General features: G+C 39.2%; 1 protein-coding gene across 1 annotated transcript in view; it reads right to left on the reverse strand.

Moving 5' to 3' along the window:
- Positions 1–16,928, reverse strand: part of OLFM3 (olfactomedin 3) — a 47,066-nt gene extending 30,138 nt beyond the window's left edge. The window contains exon 1 of the mRNA XM_074546184.1: positions 16,526–16,928. Coding sequence (XP_074402285.1) covers positions 16,526–16,594 — 69 coding nt within the window. The 5' untranslated portion in view covers positions 16,595–16,928. The remainder of the gene's footprint in view (positions 1–16,525) is intronic.
- Positions 16,929–22,077: the final 5,149 nt, after the last annotated feature.

Genomic DNA, 22,077 nt, shown 5'->3' on the forward strand with positions numbered 1-22,077 from the left:
CTTATTAGTAAGAAGAATTTTTGGCTAAGCAAGAAATTCTTTTTTAAAGCATTTAGAATAAATATCAGTTTAGGCACTTTATTTCTTTTGAAAAATTGATAGAGACCTGAAATACATTTATTTTGTTGCTTTTGTTGCTTATACCCACAGTCTATGGGAATGCTCCAGTGCTTGGAAAGCAGGCTACAAAAACACACCTAAATGGAGACATTCAAGCAATCTTGTTTTATTCTGATTTCTACCCTTTTGTTTTGCTGCTGGCAGTCCTTCATGTTTGTTTATTGTTAAGTTACACGTCTTAGCTACACAGAAGCTGTTTGTAGCTTTTGTGTATTTCTGATTCTTCAGAACTCCTGGTTATGGTTTCTCAAGCCATATCAATTCCTGATTTTTCCCTTAGCAAACCATTTTCTCTACCTGTTGGTTCAATAAATGACACAACTTCCTAGTAACTTTACCTGGCTTATATACATACATGAACCTGGAACCCTCCCTTAATGTTTATTAGTTTCCTACAGTTTGCTTTCTGGGGTTAGAACAGTAGAGTTCAGCTGAGATTCATAGATAGGGATCTCTTTGCAGAAGAACTCTGGCTGCAGATTTTCCATCCTCCCTTGCAGGGTCAAAGCTTGAGGGTACCTGCATTAAGTAACTGAGGTATCAGAGTGCAGACTTAGCCTTGCTAAATCCTTCTAGTGTGATAAGCCTTCCTAGTTTGGACTTTCATTATACCCTATTCCTTGAGGGTATAATGAATTACCTAGAAATAAATTTTGGTCTGTGCACTACATGCAGACCAGCTAGGAAAACACAAATTAGTATCTCAATCAGTGTCCTTGAAGGCTTTAATTTCTGCTATGAATTCCATGTACAGGAAATGTCACTGCTATAAATCCCTTGAGCTGATCAGCACTCTCAGAGACAGAATATATTGGATTTGGAAATATTTCTTTCAAAATATAACAAGATCAGGTAACACATCAGAGCAAGTAGGCAGAGGGGAGGAGATAAAACCCCTGGTTTACAAGGCAGATGAGACTTCAGCTTTTACCTCAGTAGCACTGTGCTCTAGAGATAAAGCTGGAAAGCCAAGGTTGTATAATGCAAATTCTGTCTAGATACAAATGTAATTTATTGTTTTTACTCTTTCTCTTTGCACTTTGGATCTTGGAGGAATTAGTGTTTAATTCAGAAGATATTGTTCCTGCATTGCTGCAAGTTTATGTTGTCCTGGACTTGGCAAGAATACTAGAATCTAATTAAACCAGTATAAGAATGAAGGGTAGGAGTCAGCAGGTGCAAGAGATTCACAGAAAAAAAGGGTAAAATCTCTTGCTTTGACTCAAAAGTGAGGTATCAGAAGTCAGATACATTAAGCAGGGAGCAAATGAAGTCTCCAGTGCAGGTTGCTTGGCAGTGAAAAGAATGTTATTATAATGGCTTTTTAGTGGAGTGGAAATATCCAATTTCCCCAAAGACCAATCTGGCTTAGCAGTGCAGACTTTCTGACTTCATATTCTAATGCTTACTTCACAAGATGCCTCATTTCTCCTTATGTAATGAATTGGAAACAACATTGTTTCAATGCACAAAGTGCAAGTGCTGCTCCATTAGATAAAAGAATTCTCAAGGAACTTTACAAATAATAAAAAAGAGAAAACTGACCCTACACTCCACATGTGAAAAATTTCAAATTTTAAATGTTAGATGCCTCTAGAGTTGATAATCAAATATTCTTTATTTCTAAGACAATCTGAGGAAAATAGTGTGGCTGATATAACAACAGAGTTCCTTTAAAATGCAATGGAAACTGAAAGGGCTGACAGTTGGGAATATCAGTCTCTTGGAAAAGAAAAGCACCCCTAAACAAGAAGGTGCTTTATCAGATGTTGAGGGACTGATTATATTTCCAAATTACTTAACACTGTTACTTATGCCAAAGGCATAAGAACCGCAACGTAGCTGTACCATAGTACGCTGTTTTATGCATTTTGAATGTAAGCAGCAGGATAAAAGCCTTTCAGCATTCTGTACAGACAGCTTTGCTGCACGAAGTCAGTCTTGGGTAATTGGGAGGAATCTAAGGCAATTCACAGTCTGTATTCATATTGTAATTTAAGCCTTCTGGGTTGGCAAACAGTTGTCTGCAATCTATTGTAAGAGAGGAAAAAAGAAAAAAAATACTTCACATGTTAATATAAGATTAAAGAAGAAAGAGAAGAAGAATACAAATAAAAATAATAGATTAAACTGAACAAGATAATATTCTTTACTCCTTACCCTAAGTGACCCTTTCTTAAGACTTTTCCTCAGTCTAGTATGATGCTCCTGCTGGGTAATACACTTACAGTCTGCCAAAGAAAACTACTGCAGCTGAAAGCTGAGCTCTTTCAGAGAGGGCAGGATGGAAGTGTAAGAGTGAAGGCTAACAAAAATCAAGAAACAGGAGCTTTCTGATTTGTGTGAGGATGCTTTGGGACTCTCTAGCTGTCCTGCAGTGGCCGAGCAGGGATGTCTGAGCATGAAAACTCCCTGGATTACATGAATCTCTCTTCCTCACTGCCTTCCTGGAGGCATTAGCTGGCATCACAGGCTGCACTCAGCTCCGGGTTATGCTGCAATGAGCAGGGACTCCTGGCAGCACCAAGGCTGCAGTAGAAAGTGATTTACGAGCATGTCAGTCCTTCTCTGGTGTTTTTACTGGATACATGTCAGAGGGTGCTGAAAGGCAAGTCTGTAATCTTAGGAAAATGCAGCAGAAATGCCAGCCTCTGGTACGGAGATACAGATTTAAGGGAAATGGACTGGTGTGTTACTGTCTCTCATGAGTTCCTTATCAATAGTAAAGGATTGTGGACATATCACTAAAAATCTTGTGTACAGTAGTGCTTTTTGATGGCTTTTATTCCATGCATGGAAGAATCCCGCTATCCTGGACTGATTTAGTTTTACTGAAGCACAAAGGTATGCAAATATGAATAAAAATTTTTCTAGCTCAGTGAAAAAACTATTGTTCTAATCAGCAAGTGGAGAGAATTTTCTGTATGAATTGATTATTTAATCCCTGGAGTTAGGAGAGAAAACCTCATATTCCACCTTATGGAACCTTACTGATTGTTATTTCGGCACTTTTTTTTTGCCTACTTATTACACAGATTCATAGGTATCCTATAACTAAAGAAATAAATGCAAGACTGAACATGGTTCTGCCTCTGAAGTAATAAGCAAATTACTGGTTACTCTTTCAAAAGAACACTGAGATTTGAGGGACCTGTAGCAGCTTTTTAAAGAGTTTTATAAAATATAGTATTAATTTATGAAACGGTGTCATACTCTCAACCAATTAGTACATTTCTCCTTGCAATGTTACATGGCCAAGTACCATTGACTTCACAGATATCTGTGTTTTAGTGGGTTTCTGAAACAGGAGACTGAGGTAAACCTTTCCAGGCAAGTCCATCCTGTGCTGCACTGAAGAGCCCATCCAGAGGACAGCAACACCCCCCCTTTCTGAACCCAGACCTTGCAAAGTGCTGAAGGAGGGAGGCTCAGGTTGTTCTAGTACAAGCAGCATCCTGTTGGTTGAAATAGAAGGGCTCTAAGAAACTTTCCTAGGAAACCAGGATCAAGCCCCTTCTTTGGAACATGTTTTTAAAAGTCACAATGTAAGTTACCATCTTTTGCAATGGAGACAACATCAACAAAGGAGTTAATGAACTGGAAGTGATATGAAGCCTAAAGGGGAACATAAGGAATGCCAGATATCTTTAGAATAACATTCTTGAACTACAGGCTGCATATAATTTGTGACATCTGATCAAGCACTAACTTGATCAACTGTTTTCCTTTCTTTGCCATAGCACAGTATTAAGATCTCCTCAGTCACACCTGCACATTCCATCAGCTCCATGCATAGTTACAAGTTAGGAGGAGTGAAAACTCTGTAATGCTCAGACAATTAATTCACCAATTTTGAAGATTCCAGAGCAAATGGCCTGAAGTCTTAGTTTGAGACAAATGTGTTCATTTTACTTTTGAGAAAATGTTCTTATGACATCATCTGTCAGCAAAAAGCACTCTAATTTTGGCTGTATTTCTAGGGCAGGGCTCAGAGTTTATGATGCAAGTATGCTAAATTGTTCTGTTTTGGAGGAATGGATTAAAGGCATTCTGAAGCTTCTGTTTCTAGTTTATCTTCTGTGATCCTGGGAGTATTCTGATGAATGGAGCACGAGATTTGTTTCTGGTTGGAGGGAGTGAACTGGGAAGGAGAAAAATTTCTGAAGTACCTAAGAGACTTTTTTTTGTTTTTCATTTGAGATTGAAGTGGGGGGATAGGATCCCCAAAATACCATTAAAATGAGCAATGCTTTTAGAGAGCAGCAGAGGGACAGAAAAGGAGCTCTTCTGAGCTGACAAGAAATGAAGGCCAATGTCAATAACTATTGATTGGGCTCGGCTCCACTAAAAGCAGTCAAGCAGAACAATGGTGGGATCTATGCATAGATAAGGTAGCTGTGCCTCCTTAAATCCATAGTTTAAGTTTGGAACATTTTTAATGACACTGTTTCATTTAAATATTTTCTTTGTGTTTGTATGTGAGCTCAGACTATGCAGTGAGGAGAAGGCATAATGAAGGTTAATGGAGCTCTCAGGTTCATGCAACTCACACGAATTAGAAATAATTTACTGAGAGGAGGCTTACCAAAATCAAATCTAAAAATACTTCATGCAGAGGCCATAACAGACTAAATATCACTTCCAGACAGCTGCAATGTAATTTTGCCAAAATGAGATAAAATAAATGCCAAGTGTCAGAGTGAACAAAAGAAGGGTCCCTCCTGTGTCCCTTTACAAATACTTTTTCTTCCACATTATTGCTTTTGTAAATGGGGAAGGAATAAGAATGGAAAGAACAAGGAACATTAAAAACCAAAAGGAGCTCTAGACCAGTCCTTCCTTCCTCTCATTGCTACAGAAGGATATACTCCTGAAATCTCATAATCTGAAGTCAAACAAAACAAACATCATTCTCTCTCTTATTTTGGTAAACACTTGGAAGCATTATGAACTCAGCATCATATTATGAGCTCAGCTGTGTGACTGCTGAGGAAGAACAAGTCCTGTTCTTTTGTTCTTCCCACAGGGAGCTATAGAGAATTTCAGAATAGGGAGGAATACAAAAACAATTCTCTTCCCAAGATAATATGCCATTGCAATGAGGCAGTGTGACAAGAATAGTAAATAGTTTCTTTTATTAATAGCAATAGTTAACATCTTTGGGATTAAAGGGGGAAAGAAATCTTTCTCTGTGTTGTTCATATAATAGTAAACCAATCTAATGATCATTGAGAATTGTATCCCAGGGCATAATTTGGAAGTACATGACCTATATGGTTTCCAAAGGATTTCTTTACAATTTTATAAACACAGAAAGAATGTCTCACTTCAACGGGAAATGAGTTGTCCCTATACATGCTAGAAAAGCTTGAAGGTTTTGGAACACAATTTTCATTAAGGACAAGGGATTAACTTGTGTCACTTGGCACTTCCATCTTTTCAGGTTCAGTCACTAAAGAGCAGACTAACAGTACAGCGAGGGTTTCCTGATAGGAACGCTGTGGGAACTCCATGGAGGGGGAGCTGTCCCAGCAGTGCAGTGAATCAGCCATCCCCTAAGGGCCACGGGAGCTTCTCAGAGGGACACCACAAAACTACTTCAAAGGGTTAATCTTAGCTTATCCAAGCTTGGGTTCTTTGGTAAACCAAACCTGAATTCACAGAAAGTATTTAAGTCTGGAACAAGTCTGACTGAATTATTTTCTATTTCATTGTGTTTCAAATTTTTATATTTAATTTCAATACTTTAATGTGCTCAGTCCAACCTAGCAACAAAGAGGAATTTTAAAATCCTGTTACTTTCCATGTGCTATGAAGAATGTGTGTTCTTGTCATGAATATGAACCCACAGTTAAATTGCTAAAGCTGTGGAGTGACAACAAGGGAGGTAGAACTGGAAGTGACCTCTATTGATTGTAAGTGACTGGAAGTAGAACTGGAAGTGACCTCTATTGAATACACTGGTGGTGAAATCTAGCCCGTGAGGGGCGTATTTGGAATAATTAACACTTAACTTGTGTACAAGGAAGCAACACATTTGTATGCTATTTCACAATGTATGGAGAAAATAAATGCATGTGAGACAACACCACATAAATGAACTTTGTTTCTAGATTGAGTACAATAAATACCAAACACTAGGTAACAACATATTCTCTCACCATTACACAGGGTAAAGGTAATCTTATATTAATGTTATGCAGAGCTAAATCCCTAAATTCTTACTCAGTTAGACAGGATAAGGATTAAGAATTTTGTTCCATATTGCCTGTTTACAAACCTAATTACTTGGTTACAGGTGTGCATGGTAAAAGACATTGTCTGTCACTGTGCCCAGAAAGAATGGAACCATTCTCTTTTTCACACTCCACTATTGCACTGTTCTCAAATTAGTCCCTGGAAATTGAGCTAAAAAAAAAAACCCAGAAGTGTGAGTTCAAACTACCATATCTGTGTTTTGTAGATATCCAGTCCTGGTGTTAGCAAAAAATGAAACAGTGTCTGCATGATAACTAATAGAAAAATGATGAGCGAAATCCTTACTGAATATAAATGATGTTCAGTTCCATAAACATTTCTGTGTATGAAATGCAATTCTGTGTGTTCTTTAAGGTGGTTGCTAGTGATGGCTCTAAGCATCAAATGTCACTGTATTATGCAAGTGTATCTGTCTTCTCAAAAATTATAGAGGCACATTGTGTCTTCTGATATCTAGGACTAACCCTGAATTGACTGTCTGCAGTGTGGTACCTAGTTCACACCACTAAGGATGTCACCATTTTTTTCTCTGGAAATTGCTTTTGCTCATTGATTCACTAGACAAATGGAATGAAGACACTCTGTACTAACTTCTCTTTCCAAACATAAACACAAATAAATATTGTTTAGGGCAGAAACAAATCTTTATATGTGCCTGATCAACTCAGAGTAATCTGCAATAATTTATGTGTTTGCTGGAGTATGCTGGTATATTTGAATATTAAGGTTTTACTAGAATGAAATATTTATGGAGTTTTATTTAGTTAATAATGAACAGGGAGTAAATAGCAGCATGACTTGCTTTGTTAAAAAGGTTTCAAGGAGAGGAGAAAAGACAATTAAGAATTCCCCTACACAGAAAACAGACTTTTTTCCAGTGCTATAATGGGTCCTTTAGCCATACTTCTCAGAGAGCCTCTGGTGACAGAAATGATGCAAAAAATGTCTCTTGTTATTTCAGCTTAGGATTCTTTTAGTGAGGAGGAGGGAAGCAAGAAAATGGGGGCAAGGATATTAAATAATGGTGGACAGATTTTGTCTCACCTAACTTTTTAGTGTTGTGCTGATGTCAGGCCCAGGCACAGCCAGTAATTACTGGCTTGGGGATGGCAGCACCACTGTAGATTCAGTAACACCACAAAATTACAACAGGGAATTTAGTTAGGGTCAGATCTTCAACTGGTATGACTTGTTTGACTTGTGACAGTGCTCAGGGGCTGCAGCATCTCTCAATTAGACACAGATACCAGAGATAAGGCCATAAGTCAATCCTCAGCCTTTGCCACTGTTTCCCTGCTGCAGTGCAGACTGTGTTTGTAACTACACTGGTTCTTGTGCAGAAACACTGGCCTAGGGCTCCTAACACATTTTAATTGTACCTGAGACTCCAACACATTCTCTTTCTAGCTATAGAATAAGAAAATCTATTTTCTTGAGATTGTACTATACAAATCCCTTGTGAATCCCATAAAAACAGTTATGCTGTTTGCTCTGCCTACTCTTTCTCTTATGGAAGATTTCCTTTATTTCTTCTGAAGTAATGTATGATATCCTTAAAAGACACAAGTCTGGACAGAAACAGAACAGGGTGGCTTAACAGTTCCCAGAAACACAGTACAAGATAGTACAGTTCAAAGCAAATTCATACACTGAATCCATTCATAATTGCATATTCACAGCAGGCCTCCAGAACAGCAGCAGTGGAATGTGTTAGGCTCTATCTCACTCTTCTCAGAAGTGCTGAGAGCCCCACTGTGTAGTTAAAAATAGACTGCACTGTATTCTCAATAATAAGGCTAAGCAGATAATTTGATCTAAACAATTTAACAAAATTAGCTTTCTCTTTTACTAGACTCAGTCTAAAAAGAGTGCTATTTTCAGCAACATTTCTATAAATAATTCCTTCTGCACAGCTCTTTTATGAATAATTCACAAATCTGAATTCTAAAATTTTAACAACTTTGGATTGATAAACCATAAATATATTGGTATTTCTTAAGTAAGTACACAAAATTTGTTGTCTTACACAAAACAGATTATAAATGTGTATTCAAAATTATAGTATTCACCTAACATTCTGCTTCATCATTGATTTTGCTTGATAGGAAAGTGGTACAAACAATTTTTAACCTACACCTGTTTAAAAGTCAGAATAGCTATTTGTGGAAGATTTCACTTCTGTTTTCCTTCCCATCTACTGAGGGCAGTATGTTAGGAAATACAAATAATGAACAATTTGCTTTTTCATCCTGACTTTCTTCAGAGGTGTCCTGCACTGATGTGTTGTTCACAATAATCTCCTGTCCACATGATCTGTGATGGGCACAGGCCTGCAGACACAGCCAAAGGTATGGGAACACTCTAACTCACAGCTGATGGGTACAGCAGGAGATACAGCCACAGGGCTTTCTTCAGGCACTCAGCAGTGTATTTTTTAATGAAATATATCCCAGTCCCAGTCTATTTGGGTACTGTTAGGCTTATTTTTATTAACAGGTCAGTGCCTTTATGAAAGACAATATAGTCTTCAGGTATCAGCAAGTTTTTCAGATATTCCCATTTTCAACGTTTCCAGGCTGTTCCCAGTACAATTATTTATTTTAACCTCACATTGTATCATTTGGATTTCTTGTTATCTTCCCTTTCTAAGCCAATTCTTTCCATTTTTCAGAGTACCTAGTACATTTTTCTCAATGTGTCCACTCGTTAGCTTATTACTTTCATCCTTCTTTTCATCACAAACAGTTTCACAGCCTGTTCATTTGAGATACATTTTACATTTTATCCTGTAAGGCTCATATCTTGTGCATTTTAAAAAAGCATGCATGTTCCAAATGACACAATTCAAACCAAACATTTTTGATGCCATGTGACAACACAAGTTGTCTCAAGGAACAACAGAGACGACACAGCACAGGTGGTCCTGCATATAGCTTTGAGCTGCATTTAGAGCTCTTTTTTTCAGTCAGCAGTGGCATAGTCCTCATCCATAGAATTACGTAGTGCAAACCTAGAATTATGTAGTGCATATGTAACTTCAAGGGTTTTAAATAAAATTTCATTAGAAGGGTAAAGTCATAGCCACTCCTACTATTTACATGTGCTCCTGCCTTAGAGGAACTTGTCTTATTCTTTGCATACACTGGTTTCAGCATATTTTTCAGGGCCAGGAGACTTCTGTAAGACTGAAAACTCGAAGTTTTGTACGACATAGTATGGAATATAGCTTCTGGTTTACTCATTTGCCTTTCCAGCTACATTTCTGCATGTCTAGTTTAATTGCACATGTTACTATACATACATACTATTGAGCTTGTTGAACAGTAAAGTCCATGTTATTTTAATATCAACATATTAATCATAAAGAAAAGTAAGAGCCCTTGCAAAATTTTTGTTGGAGACTGAGGAGGTATCCAGAAGTCAGTAAATTCCTGCATGTTATGTGGCAGGCAGAGGTGGCAGTAGGATTAGCCTCTAGGTTAAAGAATTAGAAGTGAACTTGAGGCTTTAAAAAGTCAGAAATGCAGATCATCCTCTTTGCTTGTGGCTAAAGCTGATTCTCAGGGGAGATTGTTAACGTGTATGTTTTTAGTGTTTTGATAATTGTGTATGTATTCAGGGACAGGATGGAAAACAGGTCAGTGGCAATCTTTGTATTTAGGCTACTCTACCTGACATGCATCTCTATATTCTTTATGCAGGTGCCCAGAAACACCTGTGATGACAGCAAGCAATATTGATCTGAGATCTCATTATAAATGCAAATCTGTCACATGGTTTCAGGACTGGATCTACAATCTTTGTACCATCATCTAGTCTGTGTACTGATGGTTATTCAGTGCAATAGTTTGTTACAACTACACTGCCTTCTATGAATTTTCTTGGGAAAAACATATATATTGAAAATAAAGTCTTAAGAAGGTCGAATACTTTGAATAATATGTAGGAGGTTATACAAAAAGAATACAAAAAAACTAATTGTAGTAGGGAGGCTGAGACTGAACAACCACATTTAATATGAGTAAGGAAGGGCGTGATAGGTTTGTGTTTATGAGATCTCAGATCAATAATTTTTGCTGTCAGTACAAGTATTAATGTAATCTAAATGCTTCTAAATTAAGTTCATATTTATGTAAATCTGATTTTAAATGTGAAGTCCAAACTCAAATAGCACTTACAAGTTCATACATGAAAAACTACTAATGTGTTTAGTTGTCTCCTTGAGAAGGACACACAAACACATTTTGAAGTATATTCCTCTAGCTGTGGTTCTAAGAAAGGAAATCCATGAAAATCTCTAAAAACTGTCTTTTAATAATGTGCCCCAATAATTTAAGAACAATATTCACCATATTATGAATGGCACTTAATAAGAGTTCTTCAGTTCTCACTCAGACTGGAGTTAGTTTTTTCCAGTTGTTCTGGTTACCCCCTTATGGGTTACCCTGAAGTTTAAGGAGGGTGCAAACACTATCTCCCAAAACCGCAGCAGTGAAGAGGGCTACTTGCTCTCAGAATTTGCTTAGGCTGTTGCTATGCTGACTGATATATGCATTTCAGTGAAATAAGTAAACAGAATCATTAAATAACAGTCACAAGGATTTGTTTGGTTAGAAGGCAGTGCAGCAGACAGATGACTGTTCTTCAGGGGAATGCAGGATGAAAAACATTGAATTTGTGTTATCTAGGGCTGCTTTAGGTTAGTTACTTAAGTGATTTAAAAGTCTGGAAAAGGCTCAGAAGAGGTCAGAATATTAAAGTTTCTTTAATTCCTCCTGAGGAAAAAAAATGCTTTAAATATAGAGGACTGCATATTTTATGAGTAATTACATAAAATGTTTTTCCTTCATGTGAAAAGACATAGCTGCAGAAGCAGCTGGGTAGGAGTTCACAAAATGCTAATCCATAGGCCTGGTATTCAATCTACTTTTGGCTATAATTCAAATTCCAATTTAAGATTGTTTACTGAATTATGAAAAATATACCTGAGTGCTTCTTTAGCTTTTCTGATGTGCAAAGCTCTGTAGTGAAGCTGAAGGCAGCATAGCACAGTACGAAAGGAAATATTCCACCATGAACATTTCAGTATGTAAATTCTCCAAGTAGTTCTGAAATTCTCAAAGTAAGGTTACTTTTCCACTGTTTCCGAATTCTCACTCATGAAGAGTTCTGTACTCAAACCCAGGCACACAAAGTCCTTGCTTTCTTTAGGTTTGGTTCTAAACAAGAAATCTACTGCCTTGTAGAGTGAAGCAGTAGGATAGACTGCTGTTCTTGTTGAAGATGGTTCTTGAGAGGACTTGTCCCACACTTCTGCTGCAAAGATTTACAGAACCCTTTTGAATTTCTCCAGCTTTCAGTCAAGATTCACTAAGAATGCCTAAGTGATGCCCTGAACAATTTCTGTTATACTGCAGTTTTGAAAAAGGGGATTTCAGTGCCCCAAACAGACTGGGGCCCTTCTGAAGACTCCCTGTTCATTTCTTAATAGGTCCCTTATTAATTTCACATATTTGAACTTGCAATTTTAACACAACTGTGTTAAATCTGCAGCCAACTAGAAACACCATTTTTAGAGCTGATGTTGTTTTAATAGCTTCAATACTGCATTTCTTGTTTCTGATAGTTGTCTTGTCTACTTCAGCTTTTTCTTCTTTGCAGACTTAGTGAATTGATTCTGTTTCACTGGCTCATGACTTGGCCAAACACAGAAGAAAGGTGGAAGACTGGTTACCTGAAGGCCATATGCCTCTACTGGAAAAATAATTGTTTCCTGTAAGGATATGTCTGTCTGTGTATATGGACACATATGCAAGTATATTTGAGATTTTGTATAACATATATAATTAGTTTTGAGTGCATTCAAATGAGTAAAAGACATAATTGCCATGAGCAACAGAGGAATTGGTTTTTAACCAGAGGAAAAAAAAAAAGACCTCTTCCCATCAACAGTTTTAAAATGCCCTTAAAGACCACGTGGTGTCTGATAGCAACAGGGAAGTTAGCACTCATGCAGATGTCAGATGTCACTCTCATGTGCTTTTGCTTAAAATACGTTACTTAAAATGATGTAATGATTAGCTGTCACTCTCATGTGCTTTTGCTTAAAATATGTTACTTAAAATGATGTAGTGAATAGCTGTCTGACACCTGGGAGAGAGCCCAGGGCATACTGATAGCAATAGGATGTTCTCCAATGGCTGTCGAGTCACGTTCCTCAGAAATGGGAGAGCAGACACCAAGTGAGACTTGACCACAGTCAGCAATTAATGATTTAGAGCACTCTTAAACCTTGGAGGTTAAATAAATATGAATGATTTTCATACTGACTAATACTAATACTATAGGAAACAAAGTAAATTAATTTCCAAGTAGGTAACGAGATTTAATTTAGTAGTGTATTGTACTCCTATGAGTCCTATTTTCAGTAAAATAGTTTATTGTGGTAACCCTTTGCTGTACATGGTGTTCTTGTAAATTCTTGCAGTGGGGATAAATTAATTTGTATTGCTAACTAGCACTAAAGTGGTGCACTCTTCCTACTGATAAGTTCTTGAAATCCAGGAAAAATAAAGATTTTAGTGACTATTTTTATAGTCTGAGTATGTGTGAAAATCATAGGTTTTTAAAATCTAGAAACACAGCCATTCCAAGGATGCAAAGTTTAAGCATTCAAAAACAGATGCCTCATTTCAAACCAGCTTTTGTTTTTTAATGTTAATATTCCAAACCATCCTATTATCCATGCAATGAATATAAATCACAGTTCCTTTCTGTAACTGTCCTTTATAATACTGTACTTAGTTTCTGTCTGGGATTATATTTGGCAGTCATTTTCTGAAATATTATTTTGCAAAATTCAAACAATGGAAAATAAATAGATGTAGGATATAAAGCCATTAAAGGCCTAAAGGTCATTAACTGCACTGAAACATGAACATATTTATCAGATCTATTTAGATTAATAAAATTAAACTTACAAAACGCCATCTAGACTTCAAAAAATGCTGAGCTTGATTTTTATGTGGAGCAGCTTTATCACACTACAAAGTGCTTACTTGGTCATACCACTGTGATTATCAAATGATGGTGAGCAAAGCAACCCTTATAAAAGAAGTCCACTTTACATACTATGAAGGTCATTACAGAAAACTCCAGGTGGAGAAAAGCAGCACAGAGATGCCATCTAGCAGTAACTCTTAGAAATTTCCAAGTATCCTATGGATACTTCCTTCTTGCAAGATACTGCACTTATGAGTAGGAGAAGGAAGGAAGATTTTTCTATCCAAATCCTTTCAGTGTAGCTGACTTTCTGCTGAATGTCTAGCCACCCCGTTGGAAATAAATCTTTAATGAAATATATTATCATTGATAACTAAAAAAAATTCCTATGTAAATACAGAGAAAAAATAGAATAAAGTCAACAAACATAACGTTTAATAAATTTCTTAAATTGAAATTCAGTAATTAGCACTGTGTTAAAATTTATCACTAGTGAGCTGCCTTCCAGTTTTTAAAGAAGAATTTCTAAAGGTGATTAATATTTTATATCAAGTTTAAAAGAAAGAATTCAAGAGCATGGACAATAAATTACTATGGTTGAAATAAAATCTTGATGTTTCAGAGACTGGGAAATAAACAATCTATAATTTTTTGTTACATATTTTACCATAAGATGGCGATACTTAAACACTTTACTATCAGTAAATAACTGAGTAAGTTCAGCACAACATCTCTGTCATAACAAGAGTGCCTGGAGACAGCAGTCTTGACTCAGTGATAGCCTGGTACTAAACGAAAGATTTTTTTTACTCCCCAAGGCATTACTTTAAAATAGTTGATCAATAAAACCTGAAAATTATGTAGGACATGACTAGAAATGTATTGGGTATACCAGAAATATCTGTTGTGATTCATCTCCATTATAAGATGAGCAGGTTGTGAGTGTCAAGGGCATGTAGAAAGTTGTCTTTCTAGGCATGAGTATACTGCACAGTTCCTTCTGGAAAAGAAAGAATTTACCATTCCCTTGTTTCTTACAAATCATAGATTTGCTTCCCAAACTGCAGGGCAGAAAATTATTATTTTACTTCAATTTAGCATAAAGCAAGAGAAATAATTGAGCACTTATTCCATTTCTGAAGTGTGTTCAGTCAGAACTTGTACTTTTCTGCTAGAAAAATGTTGTTAAAATTTTACATGCATAATTTTCCACAGAAGTATGAAATATATTGTTCATAGTAAACAAAAAATACTGTTTGCTATGTGACACCTTCTTATGTTTAATGTGGTGTAGGATCCACTTGATCTCACTTTTTTAATTTATGAAAACCCAATTAGCTCTGATAAAAACCAGACTTCCAATTTTAATGTAATCTTAAGGACTTTTGAGCTTTTTTAGTCCTGACCCTTCACAAAGTCAAAAGAGCCTGGAAAGAACATCTGAATATCTCTGAAAATGTCACACAGAGTGATGAATAAAAGGCCATTTTCATGCCCTTTGCACAGCATGGCCCAGCAAAAAGGGCTGGAAGCATAGCTTCCAAAGTTCATTTGTGCCATTTCATTTCAGTGCCTCATCCTGTTTTCCAGTGCTGGATGGTGACAGAGACAGAAAATGGAACATTTTTTCCCAGTGTTATTTTGGGGTCTGAACTAAAAAGAATTGCTCTGCCAGATCTGTTTGCTTCATTAGTGGTTTTACTCTTTTGTGGATATAGAAGGATATAAATTTGCTTTTCCTGCTTTTATGCAGTCTCTTTAGTAGATCTTGCTAAATGCAATAGAAGACAGAAAAATAAAGAAAATGAGTGTATGGAAACCTGTAGTTATGATGAGACCATGTGCTGCTGTTCACACAGATGTGAAACTCCTGTGTGTGCCCTGTTTGATGAGTCTCCTTACAGGTACAGCAATACCTGACTTCCAAATAGCTTTTATTTAATGGAGCTGATAGAACTAATTTCTTAGTTAATGTTATTAATCCTCTATCACTTCCTGCTTTTTTAAGTTGTCACTACATCTTACTGATTGAAAAGCAGTCAGAATACTGCAGCTGTAAATCAGATTTCCACTGAATTGCTTTTTAGGTTCTGTTCTTGTTTTCAAAGAGGAGCATCCCTTCCATATTGTTGGACATTCAGTACATATTTGTATATGTACAGATTGATATCTTTATTTCAAATGGAAAACCTGCCAGAGGAGCTGAGCATTGCCTCACACCATTGTCAGGTACCTGACTGGTACCATTAATATGACATTCACCACTATGAAATGTAAATCGTGGCAACGCAGCACAGAGTGCTGCTGGTAATGGACTGCAACACTATAGCAATGTTTTCTATTGTCACATTTTCTCTTTCTCACATTTTTATAATATCACAGTTACAAGACTCTATGCCACAAAAAAAAACCCCGACAAATGAGACAAGTTCTCCATCTATAAAATACAGCACTACAGACATCTGCAGACCTGGGGGCTTTCAGTCATTACTGCTTCTAAGTGGCAGAGTGCAATTCTGGATTTCTAAACGACTTAATCTGAAATCTCCTTCACCAGCCAGGCTGCACGACTAAAATCTATTGTTTACTTTTATCATTATTTCAATTTCAGCCGCGATCTCTTGGTGACTTGAACACATTTGTAAATAACAGAACTGCAGTAGCCCGAAGCGTGGCTGTAGTACTAAATTCAGAGTCTTCACGTGACGCCTCCAGTTTCACTCTAAACAAATTTATTTCCAGTCGGAGGCTGCCCATCCCCGCTTCCAGCGCCTCGCTTCTTCCCCAGAACTGGTGCAGTCACCCGGCGCTATGAACGCCTCCCTGTCTGGAGCGGGATGGATCGCCGCCGGTTCGCGCTGGACAGCGATCGGCCTTGGACAGCGACCGGGCACGGCAGCGCCGTCCGTGTCCCTGCGGCGGGCACAGCCCAGCTCCTGCCGGGGGCTGCGGCTGCGGGGGTGCCCTGCCCTGCGCGCCCGGGCCGGGAACCGGGGCCGGGGCTCTCCTCTCCGTCCTGGCCGCTCGGACAGCCAAGGACACCCCCCGCCTCTCCCCGGAGCCACCCGGAGCATCGCCCGCTACCGCGGACGCCGTGCACGGGCAGGCTCCGCCGCTGCGAACTTGCCGCCCGGCCGGCTCCTACCTTGGAGGGATCGAGGCCGGCCAGCAAGCACAGCAGCAGGAGGTTGAGGATGCCGGCGGGCGCCCGCATCCTGATCCCGGGGCTGCCTCTCCGCGCCGCTCCTCTCGGTCATTCACTCCGCTCCCGCCGCAGCGACCGCGCCGGCAGCCGCGCTCTCTGCCCGCCCGCCGGAGCCCGAGTGGAGGCGGCAGCGGCAGCCGCCCCGGGGACGCTCATTCCGTGGGCAGCCTCGGCGCGGGGAGGGCGGGCGAGGACGGCGCTGCCCGAGCTGGCGGAGCGGCTCCGCGGCCCCGTCCCACCCCGCCCCTCCCCTCCCCCCGGCCAGCCCACCGCAAAACTTTGGGCCCGGGAGACGGCGGAGCCGGCGCGGCTGGACGGGCGGCGGATGTGACATCAGCGCCGGCGGGAGGGCGCGCGGGCGGGGGGCGCGGGCGGTGCGGGGGCTCCGGGCAGCGGCCGCGCGTGAGGGGAGGCGTGGCCGGGCCGCTGGGGGGCGCGGTGCCCCCGTGAGGCGGGGCGGGCCCGCCTAGCCCCCCGTGAGGGCGGCCCGGTGCCCCCAGTAGGGCGGCCCCGCCGAGCCCGCACCCGGCTGCGGGGCAGCGCCGAGCCCACCCCCGGTTATCCCCCCGGTAGTGGCTGGTGGAGGCCCGAGCCTCTGTGGAGGGCAGCTGTAGGCGGGGAGGAGCCGCTGTCCCGAAAGGAGCGCCTGGCACCATGGCAAGGGTGGGTTGATGAGGGGAGCTGCGGGAAGAGGCTTTTCCTCGGGGGAATCCCATTCTCATCTCCGTCTAGAAAGTTAAATCAGGGCTTGACTGAGCTCTGGTGAGGGTAAAGCCAGCCATGCTTTCCAACTGGCCTATGTATGGGACTATCGTGTCTCCTTGGTTTGGACTGTGCAGGTGCAGGCAGGTGGGGGTCATTTGCTGAGGGGAACCCTTGAAAGCCTGCCCGAGGGCAAGCAGGAGTTTCCTTTTCCCTACATCAGCCAGCATCTTTGTAGTCAAGACAGCGCTGTTTTGCCAGCCAGGGCTCTGCCTTGGCTGCTGTCCCTGTGCAGGTCAGTTTCACAGGACACTTCCACAGGTCGGTTTCACAGGTCAGGTTCACAGGTCAGTTTCCCAGGACGGTTTCACAGGTCAATTTTACAGTACAGGGATTTGGCTTCCTCAGGCGTGTGCCTTCAGCACAGCTGAGCATGGCCCAAGTGTAAATAACTGCACTATCCTGTTAACATGGGCGAAGCATCCTAATGGTTCAATTATTTTCCTTTAGAAGACTCAAACTCAAGACCTATGGTCTGGGTAATCTTATTTATGACACTGTTAAGATTATTATAAATGTGTGGTAAACATCTATTTTAGCTTGGAAATTTTTTGATCTTAACTAGATTCTCTGGGGTTTCAGTGTGGGCTTTTTAAGCATCCTGTACAGAAAGGCCAACACTGTTGTGCCTTTTTTTTTTTTTTAGGTGCTGTATAATCTTAACTAAGGGAAAATTGGGTTAAAAATATCCTTAAAGAAGCAAAACTTGAGTGTTAAAATACCAAACTCCAGACAAAACAAAACCCCAAGTTTGGGAGGGTTTAGGATAAGTGTGAACAGAACATGATTTTCTAACTGTCTCAAAGTCCACAAGATTGGTGTCGTTTGCCTTGAGCAGCTAAGACCACTGCTAAAAGACAAATGGAGCTTTGTGCTTACAGGCTGCCTGAAAAGATTGCACATCCTTGACATAATGTTTCCAAATCAAAAATGCTTACTTTTCCTGTAATTTCCAGTGTTTTATTACATTTTTGAATTGCTTCTAGGATTAAAATAACTAGATTTTGTTTTTTGAGTGAACTAAAATGTATATTTTATGCTAAGATGTCTTAGATGCCCCCTTTTCATCAGCAGTATCTTTTACAGAGGTACAGTCTTTCATTTCCTTGGAAGGTAGGTCTGCAAATTATGTTTCCTTATGGCTTGGAAAGGAAATTATGAATGAGCTTTCATTGCCGTTCCAGGGTCAACAATGGAAAAAGATTCCCCTCTGATGCAGCTGCCTTTGAATTATCTTCTAAAAGGAAAATATAAAAGATACAGAAAGGAGATGAGATTTTTTTTAACCCTCCTATAGAAAGCATGTAAAACCCCTATTTTCTATTAAGTGGCACTAAAAAAGTATAAAAGAGGACATCCATGTATATTCATATGAATTCAATATAAAGTAATGGTACCAATGCACTGAAAACCTCAGGTTGTCCAAAGGACAAAGTCAATGGTGCTTTCAGCAGAAACAATTTCATACGAAAAAAGGCCATAGATTCAAAGCCACAAAGGCAAGATTGAAGGTATTTAATCTTTTCTAGAGCACATCAGTGACTAGTTCCCTAATTTTCCCTAGCTTTATTTTTCCCCATGCTTTTCTCCCCTTCTTTTTTTTCTCAGTTTATCATAGATAAAGTTGGTAAAGCATACAAACTATTAAATTAGTCATAGAATGCAAGTTTTTAAGGAGCTTCAGTGATACAGTATGTTTTTCCACTTCCTGATGCTGCTTGGAATATCTGTCTTTGAAATCAGTAAAATATTGAAGAGTTAAGTTAAAAAAACCCCAGTATTTCCTCTAAAAACACAAACCTTCAGAACTCTGAACTTCTCAGATACTTTTATGTGTTACAAACTAATAATTTGTTTGATATATGAAATAGTACCAAAATATGTTTCAAAAGGATAACATAAAAAGACCCAATTCTTTTCTTCTTGATTTTTATAATATATTTAGAAGAACATGAAAATATGTAATAGACATGTTCTTCTACCATCTAGCAATCTGACAAGTAATTTCTCTTTGACAAAAAAGACTGACTGAAGACTGGTGAGAATCATTAGGAATTAGTACCTGAAATAATTCGGTTTGTTAAAGTTTATCTGAAAATCAAACAAAATTCAAGTTCTCATGAGAAGTTTTTATTTCTGCCATACGCCCTGAAGCAGCAAGAGAATACCTGATTGTGAAGATCTCTCTCTAGCAAAGCTTTTAATCATCTTTAAAAATCTATGAAATTCTGTGTGAATGACATTTCTTCTTGAGGTCTTTGTTTGGAGGCTGACTGCTGCAGTCAGTGTGAAATACATGATTGTGAGAGAAAAGAAAAGAGACACCAAAAGCTTTCCTGCAGGCATCAAGGGCCAGAGTGTGAGCAGAGTGGAGGCATGCTGTGAGTGCAGCTTCTCTGGATGGGGAGGGATGTTCTCAGTGTGTGCCTGCAGTTACAGCAGCTTTCCTCCACAGCACATTGTGAGATCTATTGCTGGCAGCTGGGTAAGGCACAGCCTTGTTCACTCGGGTGCATGGAAAACAAAGTTGATAAATTGGCTGTAGGTACCAAATTACATATAAGTAAGTTTGAAGTTCTGCAGTCTGAATTTGGCAGCTGGAAAGCAGTGATGGGTGTCACGGTCATGTTTTCTGGAAAAATCCCTTTGCCAGGATTTCTTGTCCTGGGAAGCTGAGAAGCCTCAGAGAAAAATGAAAACAATAATTATCTGATTGCTTCTCCTGTGTTTTGCTGCTTTGGAATGTGGTTGGAGATTGTTTATCCAACAGGTGGTTGTTTGATTGGTTTCATGTGAATTGTTTTTACTTAATGACCAGTCACCATCCGGCTGTGTCGGGACTCTGGAGAGTCACAGGTTTTTAATTAGTATCTTGTTAAGCCTTCTGTAAATATCCTTTCTCTATTCTTTAGTATAGTTTAGTATAGCATTCTTTAATATAATATAAGTACATAAAATAATAAATTAGCCTTCTAAGAACATGGAGTCACATTCATTCCTTCCTGCCATGGGGGGCCCCAGAAAATACCCCAATAGGAGTTATGAAAAAGGATACCTCACATGTGTATCTGTGGAAAGGCAATCTTTGTTTGTAGCAGGTAATATCTGAAAACTTTTGAATTGCAGTGCTAACAAATATTTTTTTTCCAAACAGGAAACTTAATTAAATTGGTCTTATACCTAATACTTCATGGATGTTGAATTTTCTACTAGGTTAAGAAGGTGGTCTGGATTTTGAATTTTAGGCATTCTCCTGATTGTGAGAATGAAAAATTTAGGAATTGGAAAGAAGGGTTGAATACTGGCCCTTGTTGATGTTAGCTGCTCTCTAAATATGCAGGCAAAACTAGTTTGTGTCTCATAGCATTTATGTGAATATTTATTGACCAAAGAGTTGTAGTAAAGAGGCTGCTTGCAATATTCTGGGGTAGCAGCATGAAGTTTGTGGGAATTGAAAGGCCAGGGTATGCTCAGCCATTGATCATTGCACAGTTCCTGGGACTCCTTGTCTTGCCAGATTGGATCTCAAAGTAATAAAATAATCATAAGGAATTGCTACTAAAAGTTCAGTTGCAGCACCTGTCTTTGTCATAATCACTTAAGGATGCATTATGTATTAAGGGAAAGATTAGGTCGTCATTACAAATGATGGTGCAAACATTCTGATGGACTTTTTGTTCTGTTTTATTTTAAGGTTTTGAATTAAGCATCATACCTGATATTTTTCCCCAAATGAAGAATCAGTGTATGTAGAATCTTTCTGGGATGCAGAAATTTCTGCTGGAATGGAGAAAGAAAACTGTAAGAACTTCTCACAAAGACAAATGGGCTTAAGAGGTGGGTGTTTTCTGTAATACAGTAGTTCATTGCTTTGATTTTTTTAATAAGTTTCATTTTCTAAAAGAACCTACCAGTGTGGTGCTATTTTTGGTACTATTACAATATCCATGATTCTGTTCCATATAGCCAAGGGCTTGTTATAACTGATGGCATAAACTCAGGCACTGTTAGGGTACTTTTTGTAAGTTGACACATATTTGATATTTTAATTCCAGGTAGATGTTAGAATATAATTAACTTGGAAAAAAAAGTAATTTCTCAAGATGATGCTGACTGGAATCCCCTGGGTGCTTCTTTAGGATTAGATTTTGAATACTGATGTGGGTGCAGTGGAAGGAGCCTGTCAGTGTGCTCTCTGAGATCAGTTTGAGTAGGTAGGCAGCTTTTCAGGAGGTAAATGTTGGGAAGAGAAATACTTTAGAGAGGTGGCTCCATCCAGGTCTCCAAGCAGTGCAGTGGGCTAATGAAGAGTTGTGCTGAACAGCTCAGCTACTTCTGAGCTGGTTTGCATTCCTGCATTCCACAACATTGTGCGTCATTTGTTTTCAATTTTCTCATTACAGTATCAGATTTAGGAGTCTATCACTTGCATGTGGGACGTATTATCCCTTTTTTATGCTATTCCATTTTCCCAGTGTTACCCCAAATGCTTGAGAGTTGGCTCTTACGTAGTTTTGATTTTCCTCCTATCCTGTTGCTCAGCAGCCACAGAAGGACAGATACAATGATTCCATTCATTCCAGTTCCACTCATAGCTCTGAGTATGATACTTGGTCAAAGTAAACATAGGATCTCTTCTTTAGAGAAGAAAGTTTATAAAGATTTGATTCAATTTTCTGTAAGATATCAACCCATTTTTAAATTTTAGAGGGAATAACTGTATTAAATGA

The sequence above is a fragment of the Zonotrichia albicollis genome, chromosome 8 (assembly GCF_047830755.1).
Source record: "Zonotrichia albicollis isolate bZonAlb1 chromosome 8, bZonAlb1.hap1, whole genome shotgun sequence".
Classification (NCBI taxonomy): Eukaryota; Metazoa; Chordata; class Aves; order Passeriformes; family Passerellidae; genus Zonotrichia; species Zonotrichia albicollis.